This window comes from Sinocyclocheilus grahami, unplaced genomic scaffold (genome assembly GCF_001515645.1).
Source record: "Sinocyclocheilus grahami isolate Dianchi unplaced genomic scaffold, SAMN03320097.WGS_v1.1 scaffold654.1, whole genome shotgun sequence".
In the NCBI taxonomy this organism is placed as follows: domain Eukaryota; kingdom Metazoa; phylum Chordata; class Actinopteri; order Cypriniformes; family Cyprinidae; genus Sinocyclocheilus; species Sinocyclocheilus grahami.
The window spans coordinates 278,490-301,973 of NW_015505833.1; the positions used below are offsets into that span (position 1 = coordinate 278,490).

The window sequence follows — 23,484 nt, forward strand, 5'->3', positions numbered from 1 at the left end:
AACTTAAGAAATTATGACAGAAATATAGTGCTATTGCATAGCAAAATATACTTTTAAATAATGATAAAATTAATAACAATTACAAAATGTAATAATACATTATATCATGCATTGACTATTATTATTATTATTATTTTTAATAGGGATGCACCGAATGTTCGGCAACCGAAATTATATATATATATATAAATAATAAGTGAAAAGACCAAATAAACTGTCCCGAACAATGACGTGACGCGATCGAATAGCACCCAGCGCAGAGTGAGAGGCGCGCACTCTTTATAATGCAGCACACACGTCAGCAGTGTGGAAGCATTTAAACTGTTGGAGAAAGATGCAAAAATCATTACAAGCACCGACAGCGAGAGACTGTTTAGCACTGCAGCGCATGTCTTCAATGAGAAGAGGACGGGGTGATTGTTGCTGGTTACTGTACGATGATTGAAATCACGAAATGGCCTTAAACTATTAGTAAATAAACTGCAGAACGTCATGTTTTCTAATGCACGCACGCATTGCATGTATTCTGACAGCGCTGCACGAGCTCGCAGCAGATCTGCTTGTTATCCAGCGGTCAAAAATAAGCATCGAGGTCCACGTTTCCGCCAAAAAAGAAAAAGCAAGAACTCATCAACATTCATAAATGTTAGTATTGTAATTTTACTGTTGTTCTGTAAAATAAAATAAAAAGTAAGACAATAATAATGATAATAATCATTACAACGGCTCTGTTTTAATACATTTATTATAACATTCCCACGTAGTGTTCAAATTAAGATCTGTAATATTTTCTAATCTTTTAAAAGAAGTCTCTTCTCAGCAAGGCTGCTTTTAATTGTACAGTACCAAAAAAAATGCATGCCTGATTCAAGAAGGGGGTCTGATGGCCACAAATTATTATTTTACCAACTTATTAATTTTAAGCTAAATTGTGCTTTGTTGGTATAGTGTCTGCTAGAATGTTAAAAATGTTCAGTGTTAAATATTTTTTAATTGATTTTTTTCTTTGAAAAGCAAGAAGAAAAAACTGTAAAAAGCAATGGTGAATTTATGCAATGGTGAAAAAAAAAATTGGTATTCGGCCCAGTGTTTCATTTTGTTCGGTTTCGGCTTCAGCCAAGAATTTTCATTTCGGTGCATCCCTAATTTTTAAGGAATATCATACAATAAAGATATTTTTCACCCATGCTTTAAAAAAAATAAAAATGCAATTAATTGCGTTAATTAATATTAACTAATATTAGTTAATTAATTACATCTTCATTTGATTAAATTAAAAAACAAAATGTAAATACGATTTATTTCAGTAGACAACATTATTATAGATTTGTATGAAATTAATTATTATTATAACTAAATGTAATAAAAAAAAAAAAATTTACTCTGTGTAGTTTACTTGTAAACAAACAAGTTATGTTTACATTCATTCTACATGTCTAATAAACATTCCTTCCCCATTAACGGTGTTAAATGAATATTGCGATAAATATCAAAATCGAATACTATGGAAAAAATATAGTGCTAATATTCTTGGCCATATATCTGTGTGTGTGTGTTTATTGGGAGTCTTACTGTGATCAGCACCGACTACACCTGCAGTCTGCACTGGAACCTGAGACAAACACAGACACAAACGCTCAGTCACTTCACTACATGAGCAGGTTAGCAAATCTCCTTTCTGGTGAAGAAGCCCCAACTAACATGTGAAGCAGACTTTACGGGGAAAACGAGCTAAAGTGAGACAACAGAAACACTTCACAGCACAAATGAATGTTTTGTAATCAGTTAACCTCTCCTAGGCTGATTTTATTTGTTAAGCCATGCTATGTTTTATTTTTTGACTCCAGATGGCAGCAATCTGGCTCAAATACATAATAAATTCTCATATTGTGTATATTTTTACTTTAGAGAGACATTCTGAAATGAGGGTGAAACTGTGAAATGTACATGTAAATAAGACCAAGTAACACTTTTACCGTTCCGGATCTAAAATCACTCACGGAAGCCAATTATTCATCAGATTAAGAGTGGTAAATAAGATCCAAATAGCCAAAATCCCCAAGACTGCATACTTCTACTGTTAACACTTTAGGGAAACTAGTGTTAGAACATATCATTAAGCAACGACAAAATGACACTCTTACTCTTTAAGTGTTAGCAAACAACCAGCGTGTGAAAAGCTCAGGAGGGTTAACTCATTGTTTTGAGTTCATTCAGTGCTGGTACTTTTCACAGTTATTTCATTTACATCTATTTGTGACCCTGGAGCACAAAAGCAGTCTTAAGTCGCTGGGGTATATTTGTAGCAATAGCCAAAAAATTTCCTACCGTAAATATATCAAAACTTAATTTTTGATTAGTAATATGCATTGCTGGACAACTTTAAAGGTGATTTTCTCAATATTTAGATTTTTTTGCACCCTCAGATTCCAGATTTTCAAATAGTTGCATCTCAGCCAAATATTTTCCTATCCTAACAAACCATACATCAATGGAAAGCTTATTTATTCATGTAATGCATAATTCTCAATTTCGAAAAATTGACCCTTATTTTGTGCTCCAGGGTCACATTTTTTAAATCTGCTAATCAACACTGTGCACTGAAACAGCACAGAGTGTGATGTAGTAATTTAAAGGGGAAGTGGGTGTGTGTTCACCTGAGGAAGAGTGACCTGATTGGTTTCATACGCTGCGTCTTGTCCCATCCCTCCGTCTAACTCGGCCTGCTGCTGCTGCAACTGCCTGCAGAAGAGCAAACCACACTGATGTGAGAACGTCATGACCGTCAAACCCACCACCGACACACCGCCACCTGTTCTCAGCTTGCCTTGGACAGCACAGCTATCTACGGGAAGAAAGCATGCTGTTAACCCACCACCGACCGACAGCAGCAGACGGGACGGAAAGAGGCTCACCCGAGAGGAGAAAGAAAGACCCAGTGCACCATTGGTCTGCTCTCACCTGGCTGTGACCTGCCCTGGGCTGGGGGTGGAGGGGCAGTTAGGACTGCTCTGCCCCAGTGAAGGGGGCAGTGAAACCCCCGGGGAAGAGAGGGGGGACAGGGAGTCCTGATTTGCACCTCTACTGTCATGTAAACCAGAGGGATTGGTGGAGAGAAAGCGGTCAGATTAAACTGAGAGCTCGCGCTCACTCTCAGACTCACACGGCTCAAACACGTCTGGCTCCTAACTGACCCCAAAAATCTAACAAACATGACATTGTTTCACATAAAAAAAAAAAACTCCTATATTTGGGAGCTTTCGGATTTTTTCACATTGGGACAATTTTGCCTTTTCAGGCCAATTCAGCACATTTTCTTAAAGTCTCATCATCATAATGTGTCCAGATGTTTGTTTATCATTCTCAGTGATGATTCACATTACAGTAATGCAATTACTTTTTAATAAAAATAAAAAAATAAATAAAAAACGATAAAATACTACCAAAGTTTGGAATCAGTAATTTTTTTTGTTTTTGAAAGAAATTAATTAATTTATTCATCACGGACACATTAAATTGATCAACATGTAAAATGTTATAAAATATTTCTATTTCAAATAAATGCTGTTCTTCTGAACTTTCTGTTCATCTGTGAATCCTGAAAAATAAAATGCATCACAGTTTCCACACAAATATTGTGCAGCACGACTGTTTTTAACATTGATAATAATCTGAAATGTTTCTCGAGCAGCAGATCAGCATATTATACTGATTTCTGAAGATCATGTGACACTGAAGACTGGAGGAATGATGCTGAAAATACAGCTGCGCATCACAGACATACATTACAGTTTAACACAGATTCACACAGAAAACAGCTATATTAAATGGTAATAATATTTCATAATATTACAGTTTTTACTGTATTTTTGATCAAATAAGTTCAGCCTCGGTGAGCAGAAGTGGTGTTCATAACTGAAATAAATATATTTTCTGTATTATTAGAATTGGGGAGGAGGAAGATATGCTAAATTGTCATGAAATGTCTCATTTTACTATGTCATAATACATAAAACAAATATCAATTTCTTTATTTATATATTCTTTGTAATTTCTATATAATTTCCTCTTTTTATTACTATTTTGGGGTGAAATAAGACCCAGACATTTTCGTGACATCCACACACGCCTTCAAACAAACTGAATTACATTTGATTACCTCCACAGGAATTAACCTTTGATCATAAAAGCATATGACACACTGCATAAAGTCATACTGGATTAGACAACACTGAATAACATGATGCTAAACATATTAAACAGTGGCCCCAAAACAATTAAGTCACAATGTAAGCAGCATTAACTTACATTAGATAACAAGATATATCGAAGCGAGTGACATCAGTATCTGATCTTGTGATGCATTTCAGTACTAACTTGACATTGGCGTTGGTGCAAGTGAGCAGAAGTGGTGTTCATAACTGAAATAAATATATTTTCTGTATTATTAGAATTGGGGAGGAGGAAGATATGCTAAATTGTCATGAAATGTCTCATTTTACTATGTCATAATACATAAAACAAATATCAATTTCTTTATTTATATATTTTGGGGTGAAATAAGACCCAGACATTTTCGTGACATACACACACGCCTTCAAACAAACTGAATTACATTTGATTACCTCCACAACGCACGCTCTCACACACACACACACGCACGCACGCTCACACACACACACGCTCTCTCACACACACACACGCACGCTCACACACACGCTCTCTCACACACACACACTCTCACACACGCTCTCTCACACACACCTGCTGAAGGCTGTCTCGCAGTAAGCCCTGGTCTTCTGGATGTGCAAACTCCAGGACGTTCTTCCCCAGTAGCTCCTGTGTCACATAACAACACAAAAGATGGAAAACACTGCAAGACTAGAAGCACCCAATTATTATAATAACAATAATAATAACCACATTTATTTAATAACCAGTATTCAAATAAAACTGACTTTTGTATAATACATTTAAATAGCATTTTTAATGACGCAGTTACTCCAAATCATGAAATATAATCATTTAAACAGTGGCTGTGATAAAAACTTGTTTTCGTGACAGATCTATTTAAACATACATTAACTAACGAAGAAACAGGTTAAGTAAAAATAAAATGAATATGTAACGTATTGTATATATTTATCAAACTGCTCCTCAGGTTTTTGTTTTCTAGCTAACTAATGAGTTTATGGACATGAATGTCCTTCCTGAGGTAAACGTAATTGTTCACAAGCTGTTTTACTGGCAATAAATATGTATTTCTGCAGTTTAAACACTGATTGATCGAATACACAAGATATGATTCATTTCAGTAAGTTATTCTGTTTCTTTCAACACCTTCTGATGTTCATTCATGGTTATTTGGTGCTATAACTAGTAGTAAAGAGGAAGAGATGATCAGTTCACATGTTGCTTGAACTGAGGCTACAGCGATCTCACATTAAACTGTGTCAAATCCACATGTATTGTTTGTATTTTGTGATAAAACTGACATACTTTGAATGATCAGATTTTGTTTTATATCAAAAGTAACAAAGCTTATCGAGATTACTGCATGGTATGTGTGCTACAAATAAAGACAACTGAAAATAACGCTGACTAAAAGATCTTGGTGCATCACTATGCAAGACAGTGGAGCTCATCAGTGATACTCAACAAATGCAGAGGCATCATCTTAACCTCCTGCTCTGCAGAAATGACCCTGACTCAGGTTTCTGAGGCCCACCTGAGGCTGGAAGCCCACCGTCGCCTGACAGCGGTGATCCACAAAGGTGTAGAGGCCCTGACAGTTGTGGCGGGAAATAAATTCCACTGGAACGCTGATGTTATTTATGCTAGTGTCGCTTGGGCAACATGTGACCTGCACGACAAAACAGAGGTCAGAGAGGATCTTAAAGAGACAGTTCACCCCAAAATTACAATTCTGTCATCAATTACTCACTCTAAACATGATGTTCCAAACCTGTATGACTTTTGTTCATCTTTGAAATTCAAATGATTATTTATTTTTAATTAAACCTGAGAGATTTCTGTTCCACCAACGAAAGTCAATGCAACCAAAACTTTTACGATTCAAAAAGTTCATAAAAACACTGTAAAATGATTCATATGGATTGAGAGATTTAATCCAGACTGTCTGAAGAGACACGATCGCTTTATATTTATACACACGAGAACAAACCTCATTGCTTCTTGAGCATCAAACAAGCACATTTGAGCTTTCATTTACCACATTTGATGAGCTCTATCAATGTTTATATGTGATTAAAAAGCTAAATTAAAACTTTATTACTTTTACCACTTCTTTATGAATTTTTTGAATTGTCAAATCTTTGGTGGAATGGACTTTCAATGTAGAGACAAATCTCTCAGGTTTCATTCAAAATATCTTTATTTGCATTTTATATTTATATTATAACAGTTATATTTATTTCAGGCTACCAAAATCTGAAGAGTGCCTGTCCGAAGGGCTACCAGGGATTTTGACATTTTGCGAGCCCTGCACAATTTTCATTTTTGAGGTGTTTGTCATAAATGAGTCAATGTTGCTCTTTTACAGATGATGAAAGTGAATAAAGATAAAGAGCAGCATGAACAAGGGGCTAAACTTGCCCTTCATAGGCAAGATAAGATACGAGTAAATGACGACAGAATTGTGCAAACTATTCCTTTGGATGTGACTCAAAACTAATTCACTGGAAACTGAAATAAAACGGAAGGGGAAAACTACCTGTAGCCTTCCAATGGCAACTAGACAGAAACGATTCCCCTGATTATTATCGGCCTCCTCTTCAGCAAGAGTCACTCCTGAGAGAGCAAGACAGAGGGGACGAAGGCACAATACAAGTCTCAGTTGTGTTCTGACTGGACTGTGGGATTCAGCTCAGCTCTCTGTGAACAATAGACACTTCCTCTGCGTTGTCACATCTGATAGTGTTACCTGCAGGAGGCCAGGACTTGATGAAGCCTGTGCAGTGCACGACCGCATACTGCGGCTCACCCTCCTTAGCAGGACCCAGTCCATTCCTGCAGAAGAAGAGATGGCCTTCATCTACATCTGTGTGCAGACTGAGATCTATATACACAGACAGAGAGCTGCCGTACCTGTTTCTGCTTCTCAGGAAGTTGAGTCTGTTCATGGACACCGGCTCTACGGGACACACTCCACATCTGGACGATGTTATTTATGCTAGTGTCGCTTGGGCAACATGTGACCTGCACGACAAAACAGAGGTCAGAGAGGATCTTAAAGAGACAGTTCACCCCAAAATTACAATTCTGTCATCAATTACTCACTCTAAACATGATGTTCCAAACCTGTATGACTTTTGTTCATCTTTGAAATTCAAATGATTATTTATTTTTAATTAAACCTGAGAGATTTCTGTTCCACCAACGAAAGTCAATGCAACCAAAACTTTTACGATTCAAATTGTTCATAAAAACACTGTAAAATGATTCATATGGATTGAGAGATTTAATCCAGACTGTCTGAAGAGACACGATCGCTTTATATTTATACACACGAGAACCTCATTGCTTCTTGAGCGTCAAACAAGCACATTTGAGCTTTCATTTACCACATTTGATGAGCTCTATCAATGTTTATATGTGATTAAAAAGCTAAATTAAAACTTTATTACTTTTACCACTTCTTTATGAATTTTTTGAATTGTCAAATCTTTGGTGGAATGGACTTTCAATGTAGAGACAAATCTCTCAGGTTTCATTCAAAATATCTTTATTTGCATTTTATATTTATATTATAACAGTTATATTTATTTCAGGCTACCAAAATCTGAAGAGTGCCTGTCCGAAGGGCTACCAGGGATTTTGACATTTTGCGAGCCCTGCACAATTTTCATTTTTGAGGTGTTTGTCATAAATGAGTCAATGTTGCTCTTTTACAGATGATGAAAGTGAATAAAGATAAAGAGCAGCATGAACAAGGGGCTAAACTTGCCCTTCATAGGCAAGATAAGATACGAGTAAATGACGACAGAATTGTGCAAACTATTCCTTTGGATGTGACTCAAAACTAATTCACTGGAAACTGAAATAAAACGGAAGGGGAAAACTACCTGTAGCCTTCCAATGGCAACTAGACAGAAACGATTCCCCTGATTATTATCGGCCTCCTCTTCAGCAAGAGTCACTCCTGAGAGAGCAAGACAGAGGGGACGAAGGCACAATACAAGTCTCAGTTGTGTTCTGACTGGACTGTGGGATTCAGCTCAGCTCTCTGTGAACAATAGACACTTCCTCTGCGTTGTCACATCTGATAGTGTTACCTGCAGGAGGCCAGGACTTGATGAAGCCTGTGCAGTGCACGACCGCATACTGCGGCTCACCCTCCTTAGCAGGACCCAGTCCATTCCTGCAGAAGAAGAGATGGCCTTCATCTACATCTGTGTGCAGACTGAGATCTATATACACAGACAGAGAGCTGCCGTACCTGTTTCTGCTTCTCAGGAAGTTGAGTCTGTTCATGGACACCGGCTCTACGGGACACACTCCACATCTGGACACACACACACACACACACACACATTACAATCCATGCATCAGAGATATTTCACAACAGTAAAAATAGTTCACATTGTGAATATAATTTAAGGCTTTTTTAAAACATTTTTGTTCTTTCTGTGTATGCAAACAGCGTATTCCTTATTTAACAGTTTATTGAAAAAAAACGGAGAAAAAATATGCCGCAGATGCTGATATTTACACAGACAAAAAGTAAGATAACATTCTGATGCCTGTATTGTAAATCAATGAGATCTTTATAACAATAGCAGATGCTTACATAAAATGTTATATAAATTATAGAATATGTCTTAGTAAGATGAGATTGAAATGATCCACACATGTAATGCACTGCAATCCAGTGCTGAAGAAATAAAGGCTCCTCAGAAGATGTGAGATGTTCTGGAGGCTTGTGAAGATCATTCCTCCGCTGAGGAACAGTGAAAGTAAAGCTTCTGGAAACAAACGCTCCTCAAAAGATCCTGAGGATCAGATTTGAGACTCTAAAACATGATTGATGGAGAATCAAGTAAAGCTGAGCTGCTTCAGTCCAGTAAGAGTTCATCTGGAGATATTACTGCAGTTATTCTGTCCTTTTTACAATCCATGCATCAGAGATATTTCACAACAGTAAAAATAGTTCACATTGTGAATATAATTTAAGGCTTTTTAAAAACATTTTTGTTCTTTCTGTGTATGCAAACAGCGTATTCCTTATTTAACAGTTTATTGAAAAAAAACGGAGAAAAAATATGCCGCAGATGCTGATATTTACACAGACAAAAAGTAAGATAACATTCTGATGCCTGTATTGTAAATCAATGAGATCTTTATAACAATAGCAGATGCTTACATAAAATGTTATATAAATTATAGAATATGTCTTAGTAAGATGAGATTGAAATGATCCACACATGTAATGCACTGCAATCCAGTGCTGAAGAAATAAAGGCTCCTCAGAAGATGTGAGATGTTCTGGAGGCTTGTGAAGATCATTCCTCCGCTGAGGAACAGTGAAAGTAAAGCTTCTGGAAACAAACGCTCCTCAAAAGATCCTGAGGATCAGATTTGAGACTCTAAAACATGATTGATGGAGAATCAAGTAAAGCTGAGCTGCTTCAGTCCAGTAAGAGTTCATCTGGAGATATTACTGCAGTTATTCTGATTAGTCAGTAAAGATCTGACAGCAGAAAGACACGTGAAGCTCCAGCTGAAGGACGACTTCTGCACAATTACACTAAAAGGCCTGTTACTTACTTTGTTCTTCCTGTTCCTCACCTCATCCTGCAGATGAAGGAGCGGCGTGCTCCCATACTCATCCTCACTGAGGCTTGCCCACCCTCTTTCTTCACCGTGCCTGTTTTCATGTCCAACATCCGGCCTACAGTCAGAAAGGAGGAAGACGAGTTAAACAGAAAAAGACTGACATCACAAAGGCCAGCAGAGTTGTTTCTCACCGGCGTTGTTGTTCTCGCTGGTGGAGAGCTGCTCTCGGAGTTTCTCTGTGTCGTCTGGATGGAGCTGGTCGTACAGCGATGATCCGAGCCAATCCGACTGAGCCTGGTTCAGAACCGGTGTGACAGAGTCCGACACATAAACCACACGGCCGGTTTCACACGACACCACGAACAGAAAACCATCAGCCGCCTCCAGAACCAGGTGCTTCAGCTCCTACAGAGAGAGGACACAGTGAACAGAACATCATGAAAATGATTCAGTCCTGGTATTAAAAAAATAAATAAATAAAATAAATTTAATTTCCAGATATTAAATTTTCTAAGAAGTTCTTAAATATTTACTTATTTTTTTTTGCTTAGGATGAAAACATTTAGGTGGTATATGATTGTTTGGCAATTTCTTGGCAAAGACTTGCTTATCGGTTCAGTGAAAAACACCTCAAAGGCGCCAAAGGTAATAATCATAATAGTGCACACAATTTTCATTCACCAGGGTTATGATCGTTAACTAAAACCATTATAAAATTGCTTTAAATAAAATAAGTGTTACTGAAAAAAGTACATTTATTTTATTTTAGCTAGTTGCCAAGACAACATCTCCCGTTTTCATTTAGTTTAAGTCAAGTACTAAAATAACTTATAGGGGTCATATGATGCGATTTCAAGTTTTCCTTTCTCTTTGGAGTGCTACAAGCTGCTTGTGCATAGATAAGATCCCTGAAGTTGCAAAGACTAAAGTCTCAAAACCAAAGAGATATTCTTTATCAAAGTTAAGACTCTGCCACGCCCCCCTAAAACGGCTCGTTCTAACACGCCCCCACATATCTACCTCACTATGTGGAAATATTTGCATAATGCGCCCAAATGTTCACGCAAAGAAAGAAGGTGTGGTTTCAGTAACCGCAGTTAGTGTTGAAGCAGCATGTCAGGGAGACGCTGTGTGTTTCTAGGCGAAAGAAAAAGCACTTTATTTGGCCTTCCGGAAGTAGATGCATTTAGGAATCTTTAAGATCACTTACAACAGAACAGCAATGCATTTTATGGACGACCGTTTCGTGAACTTAGGAGAGGAGTCACTCTGACTTTGCTATGACAATCTGGCGCTTCTGAATCAGCTACTGTTTGTGTATGTGTGTGTGTGTGAGAGAGAGAGAAAGAGAGAGAGAGAGAGAGAGCGCGAGAGAGCGAGACACATCACAGGGGAGAAAGCTGTCTTAACCGTGGCTTGTGTATTGCAAACTCATACCAGCTTCAGCACTCTGTCTGTCACGCGACTCTGTTCCCCTTTCAGGCTCTGTCTTTACATTTATTTTGAAAGATGAAGCTGGCGATTATGGTAAGGGGTGTTACATTTCCGACGAGTGCTTGCGGTGTTCGGCCAATCCCAATGCACTGGGTCAGCTGGCCAATCAGAGCAGACTGCGCTTGTCGGAAGGAGGGACTTTGTAGAAAACGAAGCGTTTGAGAGAGGCGGGGCATAGAGGACCTACAATAATGTACAGTATTTGAAAAATAATGTGTTTATTGAACATTAAAGCATGTCAACATATTCTGTTACACCAAATACACAAAATAATGTTCTTTAAAAAAGCATCATATGACCCCTTTAAACATAATAAACTAAAACAAATCAAAATTAACAAATACTTTATACACACACTTAAAAAATACCACCAATAAAAACTAATAAAAAAATAAAATAAAATAAAATTACGAAAACTTTCAAATTAAAGTGAAAATACAAAATATTCTTAACTTTTCTTCTTATTTTCTTACTTAAAGGGATAGTTTACAAAAAAAATGTAAAAATCCCGTCAGCATTTACTCACTCTCAAGTTGTTCCAAACCTGTATGAATTTCTTTCTTCTGTTGAACACACAAGAAGATATTTTGAAGAATGTGTTTAACTAAACAGTTCCTGGTCCTCACTGACGTTCACAGTATTTTTTCTATACTACTGAAGTCAATGGGGACCAGAAACTGTTTGGATTCACACATTCTTCAAAATATCTTCTTGTGTGTTCAACAGAAGAAAGAAATTCATACAGGTTTGGAACAACATGAGAGTGAGCAGTAGTATAAGTTATTTATTTTAATTGCCATCTTCATGGCAAAAACTGAGTTGAGTATAATACTAGAGTTACATAAACACCAAGCAAACACAAAAATACAGCAGTTAAAATTATACAAGATTTTTTTAAATAACATACGATAAAAATTTTTTAAAATCTTTTCTGGTAAATTCTTACTAAACAAGTCACTGAGTGAGCGTACTACATAAAAAAACGTTTCTACTTTTTAAAACCGGGACAATCCAATAAAATGTTTCATGGAAAGGGGGGGGTCTTGCAGAACATGCACAGAGTTGGGTACTTGAGGGCGAGTAAATGAGGACAGAATTTTCATTTTTGTGTGAACTATCCCTTTAAGTAAGAAAATTAGAAGAAAATAGCAGTTAAAGGCACAATATGTATTTTTCGCCACTAAAGGGCACGTATTCAAAACAAACAAAGAAACAAACGCGTAGTTAGATGAGGCCGTGGCTGAGTGTGGAATCATGGGAGTTGTGGTCTTCATCCCCACAGCCGACGCAATCCGACGGGACTCGGGCAGAAATCATGTTCATGGATGAGCTAATGATTTATTAACCTAGCAAAATGAAGCAGGGTGAGGCTGAAAGCCGTCGAAGCGAACCGAGGCGCTGAACGAGCGCAACACACGGCTGGAAAGCAGCGGAGCTTTTATTATGCCACAGTCGAGCGCTTTCGTTGCTTCCGGTCGTGCGTATGTGGGGTAAAGCAGCGGGCTCACTGCTCCCTGCTCACTACGCACTGCTCTACAAGATTATGCACTAGAGGGGATGTATACAGATACTAATGTATCTAATGAAGATATTAAAGTGTTTACAAACTTTCACAGCTTTTTCTGAAAAGAAAGAAAGAATCAATATAATGCTCCATTTCTTTCCTAAAAGAAAAAAGCATGTTTTTTTGCAGGAGAACTTATATTTGTGAATATGAACTTTTGCAAGTAAAAAAAATATTTATCACGTAACCATAACTGTGCTTTTCTCTTAAGATGCCAAATAATACAAATTTCCATAACAAAACAAAATGCATTCTATATGAAACTGTATTTTGTAAGCACAGACTAGATTAAAATGTGTCCCACTTTACCAGACGCAGTGTCCCAATTTACCTGAAAAAGCCAAAAGAGAAGCCAAAAAGAAAAAATCTTTTTACGTTTTAAACAACAACCAATATTCTTTAAAAAAAAAAACATAGTGGGAGATATAAGAGAATTGTTTTAAAGCATAAATTGTGTTGGTAGAATAGATTTAATCGATATTCTTTCATATGATGTATCTCTGGCTTTCTGTGTGTACTGTGTGTACGTGACAGACTGCAGGAACTGAAGGTTAACAGCATTCGTGGCCAAAAACTCTCTCTCAGCACTGCATTTGTACAGCAGTGTCCCCAGACTAACGGGTGCGAGCAGGATTGGCTAGGAGCTGATCTCTAACAGATACCATTCAATGTCAAAGTAAACTTTGTGTGAGGACCTCTCTGTCTTTTTGTAAACCGATCATTCAGAAAAGCGCCATGGCTAGCAGAATGAAGAAGAAAGAGCATCACAGCTTGAGCTATAGTCAGCACATGATACCTATAGCCTCATAAATTGTCAATGAAATCGCTTACTAGCTTAAGCATATCTGATTTACTGGCTGGCTTGCTACTGTATAAACACATTTAGGTATTTGCTAGTTAAACATATATTTACCCAAGTAATATCAAACTTACTTGAATGAATGCAGAATCAAACACAGCTTTAAGTGTACACTGTAAAAAAAAAATCTTAAAATTTACGGTAAAAAAACGGCAGCTGTGCCGGAATTTTACTGTAGAAAATACGGTAGCAACTTTTTAGGTTTTACAGTTTTAACTTAAATTTACAGTTAAATACCGTAATTTCATTAACTGATATAATGTTAATATACCAACCTACATTTCTATTGAAACTTGCATGTCATTTATGTAATGAAGTCGCAATTTAGTACATTTAAAACTGATTAACTTAAGCAAGTTCTTTAGTGTGTTAGTAAACACATCAAAACGATTTAAAATGTACTTTATAATTGACATTATTACAAAGTGCATTTTTAAAAAGTGTACTTAAGTGTAAGAAACAGTCAGTGTCTCTCTTTAAGTACTTAAGTGGCCTTTTATTTAAATAATATTATATTATCTACATACCACAAGTGCACATTCAATACAGTTAAAGGCACGTATTTACTTCCTCATTCTATAAACCTCTACATTTCTAATGTTTAATATGTAAATGAACATGTTTCGGTTAACTTGTATTTAATGTAATATAATGTAATTATGTGACCCAAGAAGAAAACAGTCATCTGACAGCCCTGGAGTCCTTTAGGAGTTCCCTGTGGGTTTTTATCATATTTTAGATTCATATATTATAATAAAATAAGGGCTGTGGTTGACACTACTTGAAGAGACTAACGACATAAAATAATAACAGAGTGTGACTCAGTGTGTGACTCACATTCAGTATTTTATTGTTAACATCCTCCATAATATCATATTACAAAACACAGGAAAATACAAAATAAAGATAACACTGTAATCGAGTCGACTGCATCTGAAACAATGTAGAGAAGAGAATGATGGGAGGCTGACGGAGGACCATGGGAGGAATGATGAAATCGGAGCAGGACACAGAAACGCGATGTGAACGAGCGGATTCAGATGAAGCAGCTGTGGGATTGAATCATGAATGTAGACAGCACTGGCCGCTTTGAGAGAGAAAAGCCTGCACCTCAGAGAAATGAGGAGAGCCGAATTCATCTCAGCTGCTCGAGACGGAAGAAAGCACGGTGTTCATATATTTAGAATCGGTGTGAACATGACCGAGCTACAACTGGCCGATACGAGTCGTTCATAATTAGGAGCTTTAGAGTAAAATATGGGTTAAATATCATATTCATAAACTGAATGGAAGGAGAACTGGCAGTGAAGTGCATGTTTTCTCCTTTGCGTTAGAAAGTTAGTAACATTCGGCCATATTATAAGATGCACTCAGTGACTTCTTTGGTGCTCTGCCTGATCGTCCTGACACTTCAGAGTCAGAGATGCAGCATCATACAGAACAAAACCTTTCTAGTAACCAATGCCATTGCAGAAATGCATTATTTACTGCCAGCCGCCGTGATTAATTTATTCCATGAGTGAAAATGCATTGAATGCACTCGACCATCTCGCGTAATCGGTTTGGAAGTGACTTCTGTGCGAGATGTTCTTCATACATCGCTACACTACTGACAATAGACTATTACCTTTTTTGCCAGTGAATTGTGACCGCACTTTAAGACCAAACTGATGTACTTGGTACTCACATGTGTTCGGTATTATTGATGAATGGTTATACTCTGGAAAAAGTTTCTGCAGTTTCTTAAATTAAAAACTAAAAACAAGGCATGAAAAAGAGCAAACAATGGCAAAGGAAGGCACTTTTAAAAGGCACAGGTCACCTAAAATAATCAGTCATCATTTACGCATAATGTCAGAGCTGCTCTCTATGGAAGCCTGATTCCGCCAGGGAATGTAAAAATGTAACTGCGACTTTTTATCTCATAATTCGGACATTTTTCTTGCAATTCTGAGTTTACGTCTCATAATTATTGCGAGATGTAAACTCAGAATTATGGGACATAAACTCTGGAATTGCGTGGAATTCTGAGTTTTAAATCTCGGAATTCTGTTTTTCTCAGAATTGCGAGAAACAAGGTCTGAATTGTGAGATACAATGTCACAATGACCTTTTATTCATGTATTCCATTGGCTTCCATAGCTGTCTACCATACAATGAAACGAAAGGATTTCAAGCTCTAGAAAGCACAAAGACGCAGCATAAAAAAATGCAGCAATATGAGACGAGCACTGATCTGTGTGAGGAACAGACGGCAAATCTGGCTTGACCGTCGTGGTCACCATTGATTTTCATTGTATGGGGAAGAGCAGGTTGAAAGTCTTTGCAAGAAAGTCACCGAGGTTTGGAGAGGCATCAGTAAAGGATGTAGATTTCTAGGTGATCTGCTCCTGTAAGCTTATGTCAATCGAGGCAGCACTGCTCTCTGTTCGTCCCTCCAGAGAGAGGTGTTCGTGTGATGACTGTAACTGTATGTGTGCGTGTTCGTCTCTGCTCTGCTTCAGGAGAGGAAGAATCTCTTTGGGTTTCTCTCGGGACGTCACTCTGTTTTAGAGTGGTTGTTGTTATATGTAGCGTGGCCGTTCTGAGCTGGTCCGCTTTTCTTTATCTCTCCGTTTCTCATCTGTTCTTCCTCCTCGGACTCGTCCGTCTCCTCTCGATCGGACCTCTCGTCTTCTACCGACGACTGTTGGGAAAGAATGACAGCGTCAGGAGAGAAAGCATTCACAAAGACAATGGCATAGTTCACCCAAAAATCTGTCATCTTTACTCACCCTCATGCCGTCCCAAACCTGTGTGACTGTTTATCTTCCAGAGAACAAATACAGGTGTGATATTCAAAAAAATGATTTTCACAAAGCTCAAGCTTCCAAAAAAATTCATTCAAGTATCGTGACTCGTGAGCTACATGCCCTTAAAGGAATAGATGACTCGAAAATGAAAAGATGCTCAAAATGTCCTTTTTGTTTCTTCATCAGATTTGGAGAAATGTAGCATTGCATCACTTGCTCCTCTGTTAGTGAATGGGTGCCGTCAGAATGAGAGTCCAAACAGCTGATAAAAACATCACAATAACCACACAACACTCTTCAAACTGTTGCTTCCGATACTAAAATACAAGTCCATAACCCATAACGCTTCCTCCAGTGAAAAAGTCTCTCACCAGACCACTTTTTCACCGGAGGAAGCGTTATTATGAATTATAGACTCGTATTTTAGTTAAAAAGGTCTTAATGCTGGATTTGTTTCAGCTGCTTTTGTCTTCTCCAGATGTTAACTGATGGACTGGAGTGCTGTGGATTACTTGTGATGTTTTCATCAGCTGTTTGGACTCTCATTCTGACGGCACCCATTCACTAACAGAGGAGCAAGTGACGCAATGCTGCATTTCTCCAAATCTGATGAAGAAACAAACTCGCCTACATCTCATATGACCTGAGGGTGGGCACATTTCAGGCAAATTTTCACGTTCAGGAGCTGCTCCTTCAAATATTTGGACCTTATGTTACCGATAAAACTAGGTGTAAATGTAAATATGAAACCATGCAGACGTACGTTACTGCTCAAGAAGCGGAAGGCCAAGCGTATGATCAGCACGGCCCAGAAGATGTGCAGACACAGCAGAACCATCAGCAGCCCGTTAAAGAAGTAATATCCGAAGAACGGAGGGTACAGGGTCACGGGAAACACCCATGTGCAATACATGATCCTGAGAGACAGACAGAAACACACAAACATGAGCTCTGCTCCAAACCCTATAACATTATACAGTATCACACACTCTCACACAGTTCAGTTCTTCTCAATCAAACAGTTCAGTGCCTTGTTTTACTTGTGCACGTGTATAATCACGCTTATATCCATAGAAACACACCACGACTGTATCATAATCACGTCAATCATGGCATGTTTGATGACAGCATGTGTGTGGAGAGAAACACAGAGAGAGAGACGGATGAACTGTGTACCGGAAAGGGAAGATGATGAGGCGAGTGACGATGAAGATCGCAGCAAACAGGATGAAGATGTAGTTGCATGCGTTCTTCCATCGGGCGTAGTTAAACATCTTAGCTGACTGAGAGAGAGAGAGAGAGAGAGAGAGAGAGAGATGATATGAGGGGAAGACTGATGTGTACACAAGAGGGAATGCTTCTTTCTGCTGATATACATCACAAGTTCTCAGGTTGCATCCGGATTCACATCATCTGTGCTCTACAGCATAGGACTGCATGGTGTATTATTATCCTAAAGTGTGCATTGCTGCTGGCTTTTAGGGCTAATGCTGCTCACATTCCCTAATGTTATGATAATAGAGGAGTTTGTGACCGTTTCCATTTTTAAAGGTATGCACCTAAAAGTTTTCAAAGAAATTAGGGACATGAGTTCAGCTTTTAACACTGACATGGGCAACATGAAGATAAATGATCGGGAGGATGAGTTTCTTTTGATTTCTGCAGAATAGTATGTACCTTAGTATGATTTTTAATGTTTATAGAAAAGTATCAAGGCTGTATTTATTTGATTAAAACTATGGAAAAATCAGAAATATTATTAGAATTTAAAACTAGAGTTCTCTATGTGAATCTCTGTTAAACTGTAATGTATTTCTGTGATGTGCAGCTGTATTTATAGCATCATTCCTCCAGTCTTCAGTGTCACATGATCTTCAGAAATCAGTATAATATGCTGATCTGCTGCTCGAGAAACATTTCTGATTATTATCAATGTTGAAAACAGTTGTGCTGCACAATATTTTTGTGGAAACCGTGATGCATTTTATTTTTCAGGATTCAGATGAATTTGTAACATTAAAAATGTCTTTACTGTCACTTTTGATCAATTTAATGCATCCATGCTGAATAAAAGTATTAATTTCTTTAAAAAATAATTTAGTTTTTAATCAGTAGTGTATAAAGTACACCTTTTCTGCATGCATAAAATACCCAGATGATCTATCACATGTGCCAAAACATGCTGTGAATTCTGTATCCCACTATTTTACACTGTTCTTTCCAGTGAAGTTCATACTTTAAGTGCATAAATGTGACCCTGGACCACAAAACCAGTCATAAGGGTCATTTTTTTAAATTGAGATGTATACATCATCTGAAAGCTGAATAAATAAGCGTTCCATTGATGTGTGGTGATGCATAGGACAATATTTGGTCGAGATACAACTATTTGAAAATCTGGAATCTGAGGGTGCAAAACAATCTAAATATTGAGAAAATCATCTTTAAAGTTGTTCAAATGAAGTTCTTAGCAATGCATATTACTAATCAAACATTAAGTTTTTATATATTTACGGTAGGACATTTACTAAATATCTTCATGGAACATGATCTTTACTTAATATCCTAATGATTTTTGGCATAAAAGAGAAATGTATAATTGTGACCCATACAATGTATTGTTGGCTATTGCTACAAATATCCCCCAGCGACTTAACACTGCTTTTGTGCTGCAGGGACACATTTTAGCATATGCTTAATAAAATACGTTTGACCTAAGAGCCTTAGATTTCTCACCTCGAGCAGATAGTCGGCTGAATCATGCATGAACATGATGAGCGTTCCCGCTCTGATGTAATTAACACACCAGGAGAAGCTGATCAACATGATGGTGGCCACGTGATGAATGACCTGCTCTTTGAAGTCCTGCAGGAGACAGTGAGAGACGCTAAGATCAGTACACAGTTATGAGTTCTTCATACTACGTCTGTCAGTTTAACGCCATTCATTATAACGAAAACAGAAGTCAACTCCATCGTGGTCTCGCTAGTTCATTTTTCAGTCCAGTTATAATGCTACTCAAGATGTCGGTCATCATAATTTAGTTTTTAATGACCGTTGCCTTTTTGTGTTTTGGGGTTTGAGAGTGAGTCGTGTGAATTTTGCCATATATGCGTGAACCCTTAAAAAGCAAAGACCTTCTCAGATGGTGGTCTGTTATCCACAGCACGAAGTAATAATAATAAGAAATCTTTCTGAAACAAAAAGCATGTTGAATTACACTCATTGAAAACAATAATGCAGTGCATTAACAATGACTGGGCTGAAATTCAACATTGCTGTATAGTTGTGCATTTTTATTAAATTACATATATAGTTATTAAAAGTACTTACAAGTGCTTTTTGAAAATAATCGCAAATTAATTTGTTGTTCAAATACAATTTATAATTCAAAATGTTAAGAATAACTGACTAGCATAATTTTAGTATCACTGAGATACTATAATAGTTTTATTAATATTTTGAATAATTTTTGATGATTCATCATTGAATCATCAACATATGAAGAGTTTATTTGCAAAAGCAGATAACTTTTTAATTTTCAAAAATCATGTTTTTTATGATGTTATCCTGTTTTTATTTTTGTAATTTTTAAACTAATCAAAATAACCCAACTTGCAGTTTGTTTGGAATTAATTGGAATGCACAATGAAAAAACATGATTTTTTGAAAATTGTTAAAAACGGAGTTATCTGTTTTTGCAAATGAACTCTTCATAGATAGACAGATAGACAGACAGACAGACAGACAGATAGATAGATAGACAGACAGACAGACAGACAGACAGATATAGATAGACAGATAGACAGACAGACAGACAGACAGATAGATAGATAGACAGATAGACAGAGAGACAGACAGACAGATAGATAGATAGATAGATAGATAGACAGACAGATAGATAGATAGACAGACAGACAGACAGACAGACAGATATAGATAGACAGATAGACAGACAGACAGACAGACAGACAGACAGACATAGATAGACAGATAGACAGACAGACAGACAGATAGACATATATAGATAGACAGATATAGTTCTACTTAACTTTTCTGTTTTACCTTTAGTTATTTAGTACATCAACGTATAATGAATTAAAAATGAACTGAAATAAAATGTTTTTTTTGTAGTTACTATAATAATCCTATAATTATTACTATTACTATAACTAACTAAATATAGCTTCAAAACATACAAACTGTGGATATTTCAGCTGGAAAAATTACACGCACTTTTTCATTGTTACAAATTCAACAACCAATATTCACCTTTCAAAGTGTATTTGTATATGATTTCACTTTATACCGTTGCGTCCACAAAGTCAGTGGCTCAGATTCATGCGTTTAAATCTATTCCTCAGTCTGACACCAGAGACTTGCAGAAGGAAACAACAGTTTCAGTTACTTTAGTTTACTTCTTACATAATCTAAACATCTGTCTTCAAGACCACCGCAAAAACAAAACAGCCTGCAGTGATTCCCAGCATTAGCTGCTGCGTTGAATACTGCGCTGCTCAAAAAAGAAAGTCTGATTCATTGAGATGCGAAGGTGAGGTTTGCAGTGTGATGATGATTAATCACGACTTACTTTACGCTTGACATCCGACGCCAGGCTGAAGAGAAGAGAGGTGTAGAAACCCAGCTCCAGCATGTAGTACCAGTACTGAGACGACAGGAGAGTCTGAGAGACAGAGAGAACGTTCACTCGAATGATGTACAGTATAAACTAGCCACATCTGATTACGTACGAACAGACTTTATTGTTATTACTTGATCGTTATGCAGATCACATTTCTTGAGTAGAAGTGAGCAATATGACCAAAATCTTTATCAAAGAATGAGTCATTTATATCATGTTTACGGTATCATTTATTATGTTATTTTGCTGGAAATTCACCTCATAAATATTCTATATATTACGTAACCATGTGATAAGGATTTTTGTAATTATCACATCAACTAAATGCTTACATATGGGTTTAAATTCTACAAAAGAAAGGTACCATCTGATGTTATTATTTGCCTTGTGAGAAAGTCTGCTTTGAACGTGCACTTTTAAAAAGTATGTTTTCTTAAAAGTATATTTCTTCATATGCATGCCTTTTAAACATTAAACATCAGAAATCAGTTTTTTTTTAGAATGACAAAGTGTATAAGTGTGCTCAACAGCACTGAATGTGCATTTGTACTGTACTTCAAATCTGAAAAGCATATTTTGTAAAAAAATAAAAAAATACTCGCAGATGATATAGTATTAATAAAATAAAAGGCCACTTAAGTGCACTTAAAGAGAGACACTTTCATGACTATCTCTTAACACACTTTTAAAAAGTGCACTTTGTAATAATGCCAGTTTCATTTAAAGTATATTTTTAAATCATTGTTTTATTAATCTTTTGTCATGTTTTAAAGAAGTACACTTATTTTGATGTGTTCACTAACATACTAAAGCACATGTAAAGTACAGTGCTTGATTATATTTATACTTTTAGTGTTATTCAATATTACGTTTTAAGTAAATATATTTTAAACTGCAACTTCATCATTATAAATGTGTAATTACAAATGTATTTAAATACTTGTATTTTAATGCCATTAAAGTATATTTTAGTTGATCATAAATGCTTGTCAGTACATTCAGCAGGAACACTTTAACCATATTTAAAAGACAATAGAATTATGAAATTACATATAAAGATGTACTGAAGTCCTACTTAAGTGGGTAAAAAACCACTCCTTAGTTTGACTAATTGCATTTAATAAACTATAATGCATCAAATTGCAAATAACATGCAATTAAGTGTCTGAAAACATCACATTCAGTTCACACTTAAGTATGTTCTTTTAAAGTACATTGTTTCCTAAATAATTACTCTTTATTTAAAGTATGCTAAAGTGTACTTAATTTTCACAAGGGATTCTCATGTTGAACTTTATATGGGCACAAACAAAAATACCACATTATTCATAACAAATGAACGACACACCTGAAATCAGCGCAACATCAGCTCTATTTAATGTTAGTTGGTTATGGAAATGCTTAATTCGTATGCACTAAATTTGTAGTACGTGCAGCATGTTTCAAAATTGTTGTACAGTTACTAAAGTATACCGCATTTGCTGGAAATGACAAAAGAGCAGCTCGGCATGAGGCCATGTGTTTAACTCACCAGAGTGGGGAAGCCTTTCCACATCTCCTCGAGATCATACAACCAGGGCTTCTAGAGAAAGAGACGGACATGGCGGATTGTGTTAAGCATTAAATCAGCACAGGAAATAAAACCAGAGAGTTAAAACAGGCTGAAACGGCAAATGACTTACATCAAATATATACTGTATGCGGGTGCATTTATATATACATAATAAATATACACAGTACACACACATATATATAAACACAAACTTTTATTTTGGATGCGATTAATCGTGATTAATCGATTTGACAGCACAAATTTTTACTTAACTTGTTGTCTTTATTATTTAATGTATGTTTGACTAAATCTGTCATTAAAACAAGTGTTTATTACAGCCACCGTTTAATTGTTTATATTTCATGAATTTGATTCAAACATAATTATATAATTAAAAAGTTTATATAAAAACAGCCTTATATGCAATTTAAATGTTCATATATAAAATCAGTTTTTTTTTTCTGAGTGTTAATTATTAAATTAATTTGATTCATTCATTCATTATTAAAAAAACTTTTTAGTTTGAGTACATTTTTAGTTTCGGCTAAATGGAAATTTTTATTTTCAGTTTCTGTGTTCCCTTTTTCTGTGATTTGTTAAAAAACAATAATTTCCAATGTAATTAATCACTAACTACATTGGATTTTTCACCACTACTTGATTCTTTTTAAGGCTCTTAAAAGTGTGAAATAGTCTTATATATTTAGTCACTAGCAAAAAGTTTGAGAGCAGCCGAACAGTGATGTTATTCTGGGTTGTGCACTATTAAGATGAATGGCAATGATA

The 23,484-nt window shown here is 36.5% G+C and overlaps 2 protein-coding genes across 2 annotated transcripts in view; both read right to left on the minus strand.

Annotated features, from left to right (window-relative positions):
* LOC107558626 (aryl hydrocarbon receptor nuclear translocator-like) overlaps window positions 1-15,311 on the minus strand; it is a gene marked incomplete at its 3' end in the record, with an annotated part of 19,965 nt that extends 4,654 nt beyond the window's left edge. Inside the window, exons 1-11 of the mRNA XM_016242286.1 lie at window positions 15,258-15,311; window positions 9,987-10,200; window positions 9,808-9,910; window positions 8,459-8,524; window positions 8,295-8,380; window positions 8,085-8,161; window positions 5,729-5,863; window positions 4,749-4,839; window positions 4,378-4,417; window positions 2,658-2,742; window positions 1,573-1,612 (exon numbers count right to left, since the gene is read on the minus strand). Coding sequence (XP_016097772.1) covers window positions 1,573-1,612; window positions 2,658-2,742; window positions 4,378-4,417; window positions 4,749-4,839; window positions 5,729-5,863; window positions 8,085-8,161; window positions 8,295-8,380; window positions 8,459-8,524; window positions 9,808-9,910; window positions 9,987-10,200; window positions 15,258-15,311 — 991 coding nt within the window. The remainder of the gene's footprint in view (window positions 1-1,572; window positions 1,613-2,657; window positions 2,743-4,377; window positions 4,418-4,748; window positions 4,840-5,728; window positions 5,864-8,084; window positions 8,162-8,294; window positions 8,381-8,458; window positions 8,525-9,807; window positions 9,911-9,986; window positions 10,201-15,257) is intronic.
* Window positions 14,540-23,484, minus strand: part of cers2b (ceramide synthase 2b) — a 32,536-nt gene continuing 23,591 nt past the window's right edge. Inside the window, exons 5-10 of the mRNA XM_016242287.1 lie at window positions 22,678-22,728; window positions 21,096-21,188; window positions 19,241-19,369; window positions 17,681-17,787; window positions 17,268-17,421; window positions 14,540-16,398 (exon numbers count right to left, since the gene is read on the minus strand). Of these exons, the coding sequence (XP_016097773.1) occupies window positions 16,252-16,398; window positions 17,268-17,421; window positions 17,681-17,787; window positions 19,241-19,369; window positions 21,096-21,188; window positions 22,678-22,728 (681 nt within the window). The 3' untranslated portion in view covers window positions 14,540-16,251. The remainder of the gene's footprint in view (window positions 16,399-17,267; window positions 17,422-17,680; window positions 17,788-19,240; window positions 19,370-21,095; window positions 21,189-22,677; window positions 22,729-23,484) is intronic.